Source organism: Apiospora marii (genome assembly GCF_038362585.1).
Source record: "Apiospora marii strain CBS 49790 chromosome Unknown utg000004l_segment0_segment0, whole genome shotgun sequence".
NCBI classification, from domain to species: domain Eukaryota; kingdom Fungi; phylum Ascomycota; class Sordariomycetes; order Amphisphaeriales; family Apiosporaceae; genus Apiospora; species Apiospora marii.
The window spans coordinates 2,260,421-2,274,632 of NW_027117375.1; the positions used below are offsets into that span (position 1 = coordinate 2,260,421).

At 52.4% G+C, this 14,212-nt stretch overlaps 5 protein-coding genes across 5 annotated transcripts; 2 read left to right on the forward strand and 3 right to left on the reverse strand.

The window, feature by feature from the left end:
- Positions 1-616: 616 nt before the first annotated feature.
- Positions 617-1,760, reverse strand: PG985_006644 (uncharacterized protein; the record flags this gene model as incomplete). Its single annotated transcript, XM_066826413.1, has 2 exons — positions 617-1,654; positions 1,707-1,760. The coding sequence occupies 2 exons, from the start codon at positions 1,758-1,760 to the stop codon at positions 617-619; spliced, it is 1,092 nt and encodes a 363-aa protein (XP_066686020.1).
- A 4,049-nt stretch (positions 1,761-5,809) lies between these two features.
- PG985_006645 (Mannosyl-oligosaccharide 1-2-alpha-mannosidase) lies at positions 5,810-8,040 on the reverse strand (the record flags this gene model as incomplete). Its single annotated transcript, XM_066826414.1, has 3 exons — positions 5,810-5,992; positions 6,057-7,396; positions 7,491-8,040. 3 exons carry the CDS (start codon positions 8,038-8,040, stop codon positions 5,810-5,812), a joined length of 2,073 nt encoding a protein of 690 aa, XP_066686021.1.
- Positions 8,041-9,211: 1,171 nt separating this feature from the next.
- Positions 9,212-10,116, forward strand: PG985_006646 (uncharacterized protein; the record flags this gene model as incomplete). The annotated part of the gene is made up of 2 exons (XM_066826415.1): positions 9,212-9,835; positions 9,943-10,116. The coding sequence occupies 2 exons, from the start codon at positions 9,212-9,214 to the stop codon at positions 10,114-10,116; spliced, it is 798 nt and encodes a 265-aa protein (XP_066686022.1).
- A 134-nt stretch (positions 10,117-10,250) lies between these two features.
- PG985_006647 (U2 small nuclear ribonucleoprotein B'') lies at positions 10,251-10,981 on the reverse strand (the record flags this gene model as incomplete). The annotated part of the gene is made up of 3 exons (XM_066826416.1): positions 10,251-10,565; positions 10,628-10,844; positions 10,911-10,981. The coding sequence occupies 3 exons, from the start codon at positions 10,979-10,981 to the stop codon at positions 10,251-10,253; spliced, it is 603 nt and encodes a 200-aa protein (XP_066686023.1).
- A 444-nt stretch (positions 10,982-11,425) lies between these two features.
- Positions 11,426-12,540, forward strand: PG985_006648 (uncharacterized protein; the record flags this gene model as incomplete). The annotated part of the gene is made up of 2 exons (XM_066826417.1): positions 11,426-11,648; positions 11,702-12,540. 2 exons carry the CDS (start codon positions 11,426-11,428, stop codon positions 12,538-12,540), a joined length of 1,062 nt encoding a protein of 353 aa, XP_066686024.1.
- Between the last annotated feature and the right edge of the window lie 1,672 nt (positions 12,541-14,212).

The window sequence follows — 14,212 nt, forward strand, 5'->3', positions numbered from 1 at the left end:
AGAGATGGCCAGAGATCCCCCGGTGTCCGAGGCGTATCCGTCTCGACTCGACCAAACGGTATGGCGAGGCAGACGACAAGCGGGTTCTGTCCCACGAGCCAGATGTAGTACGATTTACACGACGATGCAGGCACTGCCACGTCGCCGTTGTCAACCGCGCCACCAGCTCATCGTCCATGTATACAGACGACAGTGGAGTTGGTTGCTCATAGCACACATTTTTTAGTGCTTACGAGAGGCATTCTGGGTGTGGATTAGACAGGTAGGCTTTGAGCAATTTTGCATTGCTGATATTATGGTATATGTGCAAGTGGAATTCGCAGACGGCGTCTGCGTCTTTGTGATTATCAAAGTGTGCCCATTACCTAAAGACACATCATGTATGATTCAACAAGGGTGGAATCGACTGAAGACACGAAGGAAGCAATAAAATGTATTCGCCATTGATCGAAGCTATGGCCAGGAACTGTAATCTCTATGTTTGTGATGATGCAGACATTACACCGATTTATGCAAATGTATTATATGCCCCAAATCCCATGACCCCTACATTAACTCCCTGTTCCCTTTTGAAGACAACAACGCTTTTGATGATGATATACCCCTTTACCCTGTTCTATGCGCGGCTTGATGACCTGCTCCGCGACTTCCTGTGCAGCTTGTTTGTCACTGGAGGTGGGAACCGGTTGCTGCCACTCTCCAAGTCGGTCTGGTCGTCATTGGCTGGCGGCGGCACCCCGAACGTCCCGGCGGGCAACACCTCGAAGCCGGCATTGACCCGCCTTGTCGCCCGATTTGCGTGAACGTCACCGGAATAGGATCTGGTTGGAGCGCTCGGGTGCTCGGTCTCAGACGCTGCAGCAGCAGGTCTTCGCTGTTGTGCGTCGTCAGGCGATGCTTGGCGCACCGTGAAATAGCTGCTTCGTGACTCCCCGCCTCTCGCGTGAGAGGACGCCTGGGGTGTTTGTGTCAAGGGGCTCGCCATCCGGCTGTTATGCCTTGTGTTGGCCAGAGTCAGGCCCTCATCAGACGAGCTGGACGTCCGCCCCTCGCCCTGCCCTGCCGAAGTCCTGGCCGGCGGGAAGGAGGTTGTAGGAGTGTAAGATTGGGGTGCTGGACGAGAGGGGGAGCTCGCGCCTTCGAGGTTCCTAAGGGCATCGAGGTTCCTCTGCAAATCGGCGCTCAAGTGGTTACTGGACCAGTTTGGTGGTTTGCTGGCGCCGTGCTTAGGCCTATAGGTGGACTGGGGATCCAGCGTGGGTGAATGGGCCTGTTCAAACGTGCTCGCAGTTGGGCTGGGCCGTTGGGATTGCCCCGGCGATGGTGTAGCAATCTTCGGCGACATGGCTTTCTCCTTTCCCTTCGGCTCGTCATCCGAGTCTCCTCCCAAGGTCATCGACGTTGCCAAGGTCCCCGAGTTAGGAGTGCCAGGCCTTGAAATCCAAATGCCGTCGACCTGGATACCGCTCTGTATCGCTCGGACGCCGAACGGTATGTCTGCTTTCTTCCCCACAGGCAGGCCACTTTTCCGCATCTCTGATAACCTCGATCGCTTCTCTTCATCGAGGATTTCGTGTTTCCTCACTGATCTATTAATCCACCATAGTTTCAGCAGGCCAGCCAAAAACACCAGCACTATACTAACCGCCAAGACCTGCGATCATATGAGTAAGATGCCCAAGAGGGGGTTCGATGTGTACACATACAAAGGTCATTTGCTCCCATAACTCCCAGTTAACAAAAAAGTTGATATTACCCATGGCGACTGATGGTGGACTGGCACGCTTGTCCTTCGAGATATGGTGTAGCGACGGTGACTTTTAAAGAATTCCGGGTGCGCTCAAGCAAAAGGAGTATCAGCGCCGTCCAGATCGTGTGGTACTGAAGCAGTACGTCGCTGGCGGTGACCCCGGTGTCACGAATGCGTGCAGCCCGTATTCACTCCCGATCTCCGGCCAGGGCAGCTCTTGAGTTGATGTGTGTGGCTGTCCAAGTAAAGACAACAATAGAAGAAAAAAAACAACAACACAAAAACAACAACAAGTGGCCTGGGCAAACAGGGGCTTTATGCAAGCCCGGCGAGCTGGCACGCAGCTCTTCCTGGGAAGATACGAATATGGGTTGCGTGGAGGCGCGCTTGTAGTTCGACCTGAAGCGGCACCGAAATGAGGTGCAGATCTGAACCCGCCTCTGCACCAGATGCGGGACAGCGGGGGTATAAGTAAGAGCTCGCTTAAGACGAAATAAAAGACTTGTCCGGTATCAAGGGCCCGCAACTGCATGATCTCGAAGACGCTCAGGTACTTGTATGTCCCGACACAGCCTGCCGTTGGGTTGGGTCGTCAAAGAAAAAGAGAGAATAGATCAAGGTTGCAGGGGTGGAGCAATAATCATGAGATGTCGGTCTGGTGGTCGAGATCGAATTCGTTTGGTAGGGTTACATAGGTATCTCGCCGGAGTAAGGCGAGACGCCGGCAAAATAGGTAAAAGTGACGAATGGGAGGTGTAACGGTGTAGCAATGTATTGACCCTGCTTGAATATAGCCGGGGTTCTTCGAGCACGAGGTGTTTTCCAACGAAGGGACAGGACCAAGTGAACCAACCAAGTAAATGATGGGGAGAAAAGCAAGCAAATAAACTGGTTAAAAAGAAGGAAAACAAAAGGTATAGAGCCGAGCAAACAGTGATTTCTATTTCTTTCGAACTAGGAGTGGACTTCTTCTATAAGACAAGATGCTACCTCCAAGGTTGAATTTTGGTTACGGATAGAAGCAGCTCCTTACTGTACCTGAATTCACACCTAGTGACGGTGATGGTCCATAGAGCCTCAGTTTGGTACACGTTTCTCTCGAGGATTCCCTGCTAGGCAGCGAGATCCACGTTTGGCTAAGATACAAGCTAGAAAAACCTCCTGGATATGGGCTGGTGATGCATCCGGGCACGTTCTGGTCTGGGTAGGCTTGAGGCCAGGACTTTGCAGTCGATGTATGCAGTGGTAGGTATTGTCCAGTGTCACACAGCGTGCATCCTTACAGGCATGGACTGCCCTTGTTGCCTGGGGATGACAAACAGGGGTCACATGCGGGCAGTACGTACACAGGCCGTATATGCAATCCGTCCAGTAGCCAGCGAAACTAACATAGGCAGAGAAAGAAAATGCCAAGGGTTCATTGCAGTAAATTGGATATCGATGATGGGCACTTTACCCGGGGGGAGGCGAGCCACTGCATAACAGGCAAGGCGGTACGTACATGAATAACCTGGATTGGCCCGTTACACGATCCAGGTTCTATTTTGTCCCACACTCAGCGTGCTCTCTCCTCCTACCAACTGGCGCTCGTCAAAGTCGGTTGTTGGTTCTGCAGGTGTTGGCAGGCCAAGGCTTGGGCACACGTAAGGGCTCTCGAATACGAAGACGCAGCTGACGGCGAGACAAGGCACCGAATAACCAGTCACGGCCCCGATATAGACGAAACAACAGAACCCAAGCCGCCGGTATCATAGGTCGATCAAAAAAAAAAAAAAAAAAAAAAAAAAAAAGTGCACAATTTTAGAGACGTGGGAAGACCAGAAGGAAGACGCCGTATGCAGCGGCCAAACCAGACCGGTCTTTGTGGGTGGAGTGGACTTGCCGCACCATTCCTTGGGGTAAGTTGCTTTTTTTGTCCTCGTTCGGTTTTCTTCTTCTTCAAACCTTGGCCGAGGGGGGGGGAGGAAGCGGCAAACAACGACACGAGAATTATTTTGGGGTCGGGAGGCGGTGTCATCATACGGGAAACTCGGCCAGAATGCCCAGCCCAAATTATTGCTCTACGCAGGCTGCAGCTCCCAATTAATATCGACTGATACCCAGTGGTATTCTGCGATAGCAGGAGGCACATATTCCTTACCGGGGCCATCGTCTTCGATGGTGATTCTAGAACGAGCGCCTTTATTTGTCGAGCCGGTCTCTGGTTGCTCCCATTGGGTCGGCAAAGCTACTGCAGGAACACCCACTATCACCTTTTCGTTATACGGTAGCTAAGTACCTAGCTCTTGACATTTACCTAGCCTGCCGGGATTGCTGTTGCCGTGTGCTGGCTACATCGATTGGGTAGGCAGCCTCACCGTTAATGCGCTGGTAATCTTGATGCCGCTGTGACTCATGGAACGTAGAGCGTCAACACCTCATAGGAAAGAGGGGTATGTGTGTGTGCAATCTTTGGGACTAGTCGACACTTGAAGCCTCTGGAGTCTGCACCTGCTGAACATACAGGGTATGGCAATTCGACACGATGGCATGGATCCAGGTTAATTGATCATGGCAGGATGTCGTTAGTTAAGGCCCATAAGAGGTACATGCAGTATTTGCAGATCAAGCTAGCTTAGGTGGCCCTGGCGATCCTTTTCTACCCGCGTGGAGATGGCTGAGCACGGCACTGGCTGGAGTGCTGGAGTCGACTTAAAGGTGGTGAAGGTCTGACCCTACCCCTGCAGAAATCCTTACTTAGTGGGCACCATCTGAGATCTTTAAGTTCAACGTCCGAAGCCATCGTCGCATCTGGAATGCTAGCCCCGAGTGTTTTACCTTCCACGGTAAGGCTCCATCTTGGATAGCGGGAAGCATTTTGGTCCGTACTGCCAAGGGAAACCCATCGTATGCGGCTCGGTTTCCGCCGCCCGAATTTGGGCTATTTATTGCCTGATGTCCACTCGTGATTGACCTGGGCTGGGTGAGAAAGGCTAGTACTTTTTCCGAAGAATACCGGATGGTGATGCCTGATTTCTTCTTCTCGGCCACCACGCCGAGGAAGCATTGGTCGAGCGAGGACATGTGCTCGGTGATTTCCACGCATACTGCGAGCAAGCACGTATGGACTGGCCGAGCTGAACCTCCTACCTCGTTCATGCTCATTTGCCTATACGGACCCGAACCGATGTATATAGATATAATATAGGTCAAGCATAGGTAATAATGGACGAACACCCGTCGGAATGACACGACCGAACCCTTGTGCAAAGGTAAAGCTGGTCACTGCGATCGTCATCCTCCAAAACGACTCGGCTCCCCCTTCTTCACCACACGCTTACCAACTCCCATCCTCACACCAAGGCTAGTGCCCGCAGATGGCTATGTGTGGGAGCTTACTGTAAACAGGAGTGCTCCCTCGCTCTGGACCAAGCCGGCATGCTGCCCTCTGCATCTGCGGGTTAGTATTTTCCTTGGCATCACTGTGGATTTGATTTGGGGGTTCGAGAGCCGAAGGTCCAAGAAGGGTTCATGTCTCACAGAGAAGTGGGTTCGGTCCTAGCGATGCAGCATCTTCCCCTGAAACGTCGCTACATCTAGCCCAGGAAACATTCGTATTGGGATGGGCATAATTCACCGACTTGGCGCGAGATCAGCAGCTTGTTATGCAGGCAAAGCTGAAAAAACCACCTGATATCAGCCGCAGCCCATGTCCCTCGCGCTTTACGCGTCACATGCTCTGGATAATGCCTTGATACGGTGTGTCACGGAATAACATGATGCGTGTTTCGCCTACCTATTGTCTGCCGCTCAGGTTCCCCGAGGGTTGGTTCTAGACCCCAACTACAGTCTCGAAAAAAAAACAGTGAGTAGTAGGATCACTACCCTCACCACCACCAGCAAGGCACACGAAAAACCAGAGGGCGCAGGACTCTTGATTCTATTCTATTCCAGGATCATTATGCCCGCGATATGAGCTCCTATGCTGTATCGGGCATATGAAAAGCGCCTTTGCAAAAGCCAGATAGCCCGTTCAAACTTTCAGAAAAACGCCTACCATGAACACCATGGTCTCCCCTCTTAATGCACAGGCTCGATTATCTTCCCGTCCTTGTCTCTAGGCTTCCGCTCCCAGCCCGTAGAGAACAGCGGCGACATCTGGAAGCGAGGGAAGGCATGTGCCTCGGTATTTATGACGACGCTGTCCAGTGGCAGCAGGTCATTGGGCGAGAAGAGGAGGTAGAAATACTTTAGAGTCTCCGCCTAAATCGATTTTGTCAGCAAGAGGAACATTGATGCTATCACGGGGGGTATGGATGCCACTTACTAGCCAGAAGCTTTCCATGTTATCCTTAGTCACGGGAGGAATCGTGTTGGCATTTGAAAGACTCGTGAAGCCGCCTTCGTCGTCGATGGCAGTGTAGTTCATAAACGACTTGAACATCTCCCAGCCCCACTCACGGTACTTTCGCTCTCCCGTGATGCGCCACATGTAAAACAAACTCTCCACGGTCTCCGGCCGCTGCAGATTGTGCACATCGTTACTGTGGACCATGAAGTCTTTCCGCCACTGGGCATCCGGATCCGAGTCAAACTGGAGAGGGGGATTATGGGGCGCCGACTCTGGCAGCGGGGGGTCGGCGATGTTGAAGTAGGTGATCTCAGCGGCCAGACCCGTTTTCATCCACTTGTACATTCCCCAGCAGGTCTGCATCAATTCTCGCGCGAGACGCATGTCATCCTCGTTCTTCTTGGTCCATGTTGGGAGTTTCTTGGCTGCCGCTTCCGGAAGGCCACCAGTCGCGCCCAGTGCAATAGTTCCAGGCATGAAGCAGACGAGATGGTCCATCTTGGGAGACAGTGGTTTCTCCAAACCTTCAGGACGTTCTCCAATGATGGTGTACCCGGAAGGTTCGGTATAGGTAACCAAGTGCTTGCGTACGCCCTGCAGAGCCTCATCCCACATTTCCAAATAAATGGGCTCCTGCTTCGACGTTTGCAAGTATTGTTTGATGAGGTATTCGTAGTACGAGTCTCCACGGCTGCCCAAGCGAATATTCTCACCCCTAAACTTGCCGTCCTCAGCATAGATGTAGATAGGAACAAGGCCACCCTCAGCACCGTTCTCATCCACAACCTTCATGACCTTTTCAGCCTTGTCCCAGAAGTACTTCTCGCCGGTCAACTTGGCCAAATATTTGAATTCGAGTTGAAGGGTGGTGGTTTCGGCCGTGGAAGAAGCTCCACCGTCAGCGTGAGAGACCAAGCCCTCGTACTTGGCCAAGTTGACACTTGCGTAGGGGACACCGGATGGTGAATCGAATGCTGCTATCAATCGATCCGCCAAGTCTTTGGCCTTTTCCAGGTACAAGTCTTCACCCGGTGCGCCAGGGTCATCGTCCTTTTGAGGCGCCAGCTGCGGGAACTCATTCGAAAGGTAATGAGCCGACAGGAGACCGCCCAGCATACGAATGGTTGTCTCGAAAGTGTTCACATCGTGATCCTGGTTGTAGGACAGGTCCTTCGAAATCCATTCTCTGGCTTGACCGACACGCGAGGTCAGGTTCATGAGGATCATAGTATCCAGCGCATCGACGATGATCCAACCCATGCCATGGGGCACCATCTGCCGACCCTTCTTCGTGATCGGATGGAATTCATCGTGTCCTAATAAAAGCGCGGCGCACGTGTTAGCTTTCGAGGTTCTCCTCCAGCAGGGGCACCTCTCTCGCCCCCACTCAGACTGGATGGTGTTGCTTACCCCAGGCATAGCGATGGTACGAGTCCCAGCTCACTTTGAAGGCATCCACGACATGTTCTCGTCTCTCAATCCAGTCCACGTTCGCCTCGGACTCGGACTTCTTCAGCCAGCCCCATGAAGGGCGCGAGGTAAAGGTGTCGTGGTGCTTGGAAAAGCCGCCAAAGTGGTAGAAAAAGATGACGAAGAGGAAGAAGAGGGCGATGACGCGCTTCCGGCGCCAGAGCGGACGCGACCGCTGGGAGGGCGGGTACGCGTAGGGCTTGTCTTTGTACATCGGAAGGGAGTTTCGATCGGGATTGAGGAAGCTGGATTGGCCGCCGTTCCCCCAGACCCGGTCCTCTAGCTGGCGTTGTGGGTTGGAGAAGGAGGGGACGTTTTTGGGTATTGAAAAAGCCATGTCGTCGACGGCCTGCTTGCCCTTCTCTATGGCATTTATGCTGGCCTCGACAGCCTTCTCGCCGAGGTCTGTGGCCGCGCGAGTAGCAGCAGTCCGAATAATCGCAAGGCCTGAAGCAGGATTTCGGTGGATATTAAACGGGTCGCGAATCATCGGCGCAGCATGACCGGTTCGCCTCCTCTAGTTGAGCTTAGTTACTGGAAAGTCGGCGATGCTCTAGGTTACAGGACAGTTGTCAATTAGGACTATACGTCAAACAACAGGGGCACGCGGGCGCCGGAACACGACAATGCGGATGGATAGGCTTAGTACAGGATGTAGTTACGTGCCAACCTGGCAATGTAGGACCACAGCAGAGTGTCCAAAGGTATGTGGAATTAGGAAAGCCAAGTTTATAACAGCACAGATGGCGACGCAGATGCTGGAAAGGTGATACTAATACCAGAGGTTCCCTTAATGGCTAATGCCCAGCAAGGCGCGAGACAATGCTGTTAGGATCGACAACAGGTATTTGCCCCGAACCATAAAACCAACCTGCTGGTAAAGGCCAGCTTGGATGGTTCCGTTCTTGGCGGGCCCTTGCTAGCCTCCATGTCGGCATCCCTTATGCCGGCCGACACGAAGCTAGCACTGGAGCCTGGGCATCAGTTCAATTGGACCACAAGTACACCTTGAGGAACCTCTGATATGGCCTGCACGTCCATGTTTCTCACTTACCTAGCAGTCTTGCACTGTCTTCTGGTAATGGCTAATTGTTCAAATGTACAACGGACACAACAGTCTGTGATCATTTAGTTGTGGCTTTCATCAGTTGATTGAGTTGACTCTAAAAAAGGACTCGAGGTAGTGATGTTACACATGTACCTACCTGACGGGCAAATAAGCCAACACCACCCCAATCCACCAGACCACACACAGCTCTCACCCTCAACTGTTAGGAGATAGCGTCAATTTTGTGCATATTCAATATATATCCTCGCACAACCTGATCAAACTCTTATTCGGGATTCCTCTACTTGACCTAAGTACCTCAAGGATCACCACTCCTGTTGCGCCAGTTACCTGAGTAAGTACCTACTTAAGCACCTAAGGTTGAAAAAACCACTCGCTGTGGCGTGGGAGGAAACAACATCTAGGTCACTCACATCCCGGGAGGATTGGGTATGTACCTGTCTAGGTAGTTTTCATTTCTTTAAAGATACATAGACAGACCTCTTGGCCGACGTCTGCTACACTATGAGATTTTGAATGATGTTAACAACTGGATGTAGGTGCGTCCCCATTACTACGTTCAAAGGCCATCGCATTGCACGCCCGTCTCATGATGAGCCATGGGATTGAGCACCGATCAATGTATCGGAATTACCCCTTTCTGGACAAGGACGAATTTGCCGAAGCATGCCACTTTCTCGACAGGAAGTACTGCCAGGCCCGACTTGGCTCTCTGCGGCGGCAATGGAGGTTGGGTGTGCACAGTGCTTTGGACATGTCGTTCGGGATGGATTCGGACTATGCAACCTTTGTCCAGATCTCCCGGCCTCTAGAAGACACCACAAATCTAGGCGATCTCGAGGCGACCTTGAACAGCTTCACCATGACTGAAACAATGGACAACGGGGCCATGGCAGATGACATGGCGATGGACAGTGAGGAGGACGACCAGGTAAAACAAAAACAAAATGCAAAGAACGCCCGGCACATGAACAATGAAGCTCAACTACTGCAGGAACTCCTTGTGAAGCACCCTTCCAAGGCCAACTTTGGACATGTCCGATACGAGATTCACTTTCATCCAACATATCGTGCACCCTGCCTCTGGTTCAGCCTGCATGATCTGCCGGGGGAGGAAGCCTCCTTCGATATTGACACGGTTTTCCGGCGCTTGGTACCTGATCAGTACAAAGACTCTCTCCGACGAACGGGAACCATAGGCGGTGTCTCAGCAGATGTAAGTCGTTCTCGTATTCAACTATAGCTGCAAACCGAGTCAACATTAGGCTCGTCCTCATCCCGAGAGTCTATTGATCTACCTTGTGGCTAATGTTGGCCCCACAGCATCACCCATTAACAGGAGTGCCTTCGTTTTTCGTCCACCCATGCTTCCTCAGCGACGCCATGGCAGGCTTCGACTGCCCAAAGGAAGACTACCTTATAGTCTGGCTGGGTCTGGTTGGCGGATGTGTCGGCCTATGGGTTCCAAAAGAAATGGCTTTAAGCAACAAGGCCTGAACCACCTACCCAAGATCCGTAGTATGCATATCCTCGGGAGCGACCAGAGCTCTTTTCTGCTGTATTATCGAGGTTCATCGTGATTGCCATCGTGTTTTTTTCTTTTCTGGTGGGTATCATGTGTTCGAGCCAGTTCACTCGTCGTCGCTATCCTCCTCCATGGCAACATCGGAGTCACTGTCCTCTTCTTCTTCCTCATCGCGTGTGCGCTTTTGTCCCCGAGCATCAGCCTCAGATATGTCTTTCGAGGGCTCAGAAGTAGGAGGTTTCGTGGGCAAGCCACGAGGCGGTGCGGGCGCGGTGGCAGCGGCGGATCCTGGAGCGGGAGCGTTGAAGATACTCTGTTGGACTTCGGACATCTCGACATTGGCAGCGGCAGAACCGGGCAATTTGTATGTTCCGTCGAGCTTTGCCACTGTGTCTGACTTGGACTTGGCGTAGGAAATCCTCTGGAGGCATGTGTTAGTATGCTCGCTTGACAAAACAAATAGCACACGGTGCGAACACGTACAAGCTCCCTTCCGAGGAAACTGAAACCCTCCAAAGCTCGCATTGCTTGTGTAGCTGCTTGCATATCACGGAACACTATGTGTGCTTGACCGCGCATCTTCATCGTCTTGAGCGCGACGACATCAAGGACCGGGCCATAGGTCGAGAATAACATGTAGAGGGCCGTCTTCAAGTCGTCCTTTTGAATTTTCGCAGACGGGAGGTTCGTAACATATAAACTAATAACCCGTGTGAGAAACAGATACCCTTGCATATGTCGCTGGCGTCTCGAATGGGTGACTTACGTTTGGTTGGGTGGAATAGGAGCTGCCTTTGCCCCTCCAGCCTTCGAAGCTGGCGGCGGTCGAGCGGCCATGTTGACAGAAGGGAGTATAGTTACGAAACGGCGCACAATACCGCTCCTGGTGTGGAAATTCCGCGATAGGTAGTCTCGAAATGTTGCACAGAACAGGCCCGAAACAAACAATTGAGAATTTGGCAATGGCTCTAAGCTGACAGACCACGCGACTATCACAGGTCGAACTATCAGTTCAAGCTCAAGCAGGCGGAATTTTGATAGGTAGGTAGTAGTAACCTTAGCGTAGCTCCCCGGACAGGCAAGCACAGGTACGGTATCTGCCTGAGCCACATCTCCCCACACCGTTACCGCCACAATTACCGACGACAACCCCACCAAACTGCGACTGAGGTCACTTCTCCTGAGCTGCGCCCGACTTACGTACGTCGCTTCGAAGCTCCCAATCCCATACCTAAACTCCGCAAAGTGATAGTTGAGAGCTCCTCCTATTACACTTTCACCATGTCAGGCCCCGAAGTGCACCATCTGTTCCACCGGCCAATTGCCGACCATTCCTTCTCGGCAGATCGCAAGATCCTTGCTGTTGCCAAGGATTCAGCCGTCGAGCTGTATGGGAAGGTTGCCGGTGCCTTCAAGCTCAAGGACGAGCTGAAGGGGCATGATAAGACCATTACCGGTGTCGACATCGCACCCAACAGCGGCCGCATCGTTACATGCTCTCAGGGTATGCACTGGATCCAAACAAGAAGTTTCAGAATGGCGCTGACGCTACTACAGATCGAAATGCCCTTGTTTGGGAGCCCTCCCCTACGGGTTACAAGCCGACACTAGTCCTGCTTCGAATCGCTCGAGCCGCCACTTTCGTTCGATGGTCGCCGTCCGAGACCAAGTTCGCTGTTGGATCGGGAGACCGGGTCATTGCTGTCTGCTACTTTGAGGAGGAGAATGACTGGTGGGTTTCCAAGCACTTGAAGAAGCCCATCAAGAGTACCATCACCACTGTCTCATGGCATCCTAACGGCGTTCTGCTGGCTGCCGGATCCACCGATGCCCATGCTCGAGTCTTCTCCAGCTTCATCAAGGGTGTCGATGCTCGCCCAGACCCAAGCGTCTGGGGCGAGCGCTTGCCTTTCAACACCGTCTGCGGCGAGTTCATGAACAATTCGGCTGGTTGGGTCCACTCTGTCGCTTTCTCTCCCAGCGGCGATGCTCTAGCCTTTGCCGCCCATGACAGCAGCATCACTGTTGTCTACCCTACAGCCCCGGACCAGCCGCCACGTGCTGTCATCAGCATCAACACGCAGCTCTTGCCATTCATGAGTCTGATCTGGTCTTCGGAGAGCGAGATCGTGGCCGCTGGCTACGATTGCGAGGCCTTCCGTTTCCAGGGCGATGCCTCGGGATGGCAATTGAGCGGTACCCTGGAGTCCAAGGGCAGACCTGGGTTGGGCGATGCCCGCGAAGAATCCGCTTTGAATATGTTCAAACAGATGGATCTTAAGGGCAAAGCGAAGGATGACACGCAGTTGAAGACTGTCCATCAGAACACCATTTCGACTGTGCGAGCGTACGAGTCTAACGGCGGCAACGTTACCCAGTTCAGCAGTAAGTTTTGACCGCTGTTCCTTGTTTCATATAATGCTAACATGCACAAAAGCCAGCGGAGTGGATGGAAGACTTGTTATTTGGACCCTTTAAAGCATACCCAAAGTAGTTGGTGAGACATACGAAATGAGAAGAACCTTCCTGCCTTGAGATGTTTCCAGCACTCCTTATGTTTGTGCAAAAAGAGTTGACTGCAAGGCTGCCAAGCTATTAACCGCCTTTCCCTTACCTAAGCATGATATGAGACAAGGTACAGAGGATGATTAAGAATCGATCGACTTTTTCAGCATATATTAAGTACCTGACCACTTTACTTCGATAACTTAGTCTCTTCTACCCGAGATACCCATCTCAGCTCCTGAAATTGATATCGGAAGAAGATGGAGACTGCCAAATCGCCAAGTGATTTCATCTATCAGCAGAAAGAAGACCTTGGCTCTCAACATGCTGAGCCATCTGCCCCTGGAGTTCCTCGGAGTTTTCCTCGGAGTATGGGAACCAAATTAAGTTGCTCGGAAGGGCAGAGTGTTGGGACCGCACCTTACACTGAGAAGGGGACTCAATTCCATGGGTACGATAAGTCAATCCAACACCACCTAAACAACGCTACGCAAGTCCAGATCTCCAGTGAGAGCACCCCCTATTGGTCTGCCAGCCCCCTGTCCCCGACCACGAGTCAACCACAACAGCAACTCTTCGCAGACTATCGATCAAGTTTACAAGTCGCTTGGCATTCACCGCCTTATGTACTTCCACCGATGCCATACCACGCCTCGTCCCATAGGTCCGAGGCTACTATGGACTACCAGATGGACTGTGATGGCCAGCCCAGTGAACACCAGCCGACGTCTTGCACACCAGGCAATGGCCATAGCTCCATCGCTAGCGTGGCAAGCATTGCAAGCAGAGACTCCAACCAAATACCCCAAGTCTATACTGCCATCGGAAGAATCCACGAACTGTGCCTGCGAGCTACAAGTACTTACCTTAGCGCCCTCGAGGCAAATCGCCGCGCGCGTGAAAGTTGCTCTCCCCACGCCCCAGCTTCCAGTGCTCCACGCGATGACAACACCAACCACAGAGGCCGTCACACAGAGGCTCCTTGTCGCCAACGGGACGACACAACCAACGGCCGGTCCCCCCTCCGTCCAGTTCGTTGCTGAAGAACATCAGTATCATCTGCAACCAGCTCTGGACGGGCTCGCAGCGCGACCGGCTGGACGTACTGAACGTGGAGCGCGAGGCGGCAAAGACTATGACGCTTCTGCTGGAATGGGCGGAGACGGTGGTACTCGGCGACTACGATGAGTGGTAAGCGACTTTCGATGTTCATTTGTTCCTTATTCAGTGTTTATTCCACGTTGTCCCAGTGTCTCGTGAGGGAAAGAACAGTCGTTTACTTGATAAATTCCCATTATTCCCTCTTAACACATCACTCCAAAAAAAAAAAAAAAAAAAAAAAAAAAGCAAATGCTTACACCCAGAGTCGATAGGGCGTTGGCTGGCGAAGACGCGTTCTGGAAAGTCGTACATGCCGGGCGCCATCTCTGCGACTGGTTGGGTGTACAGGAAAGCATCGACGCCATGAACGAGCTGGAGACGCAGTTGTTCGGGGAAGTTGGCGAGGCCAGAGAGGAGGAAAAGGCACCGACGGGATAATGAGGCTTTTCTTGTCCGTCACTG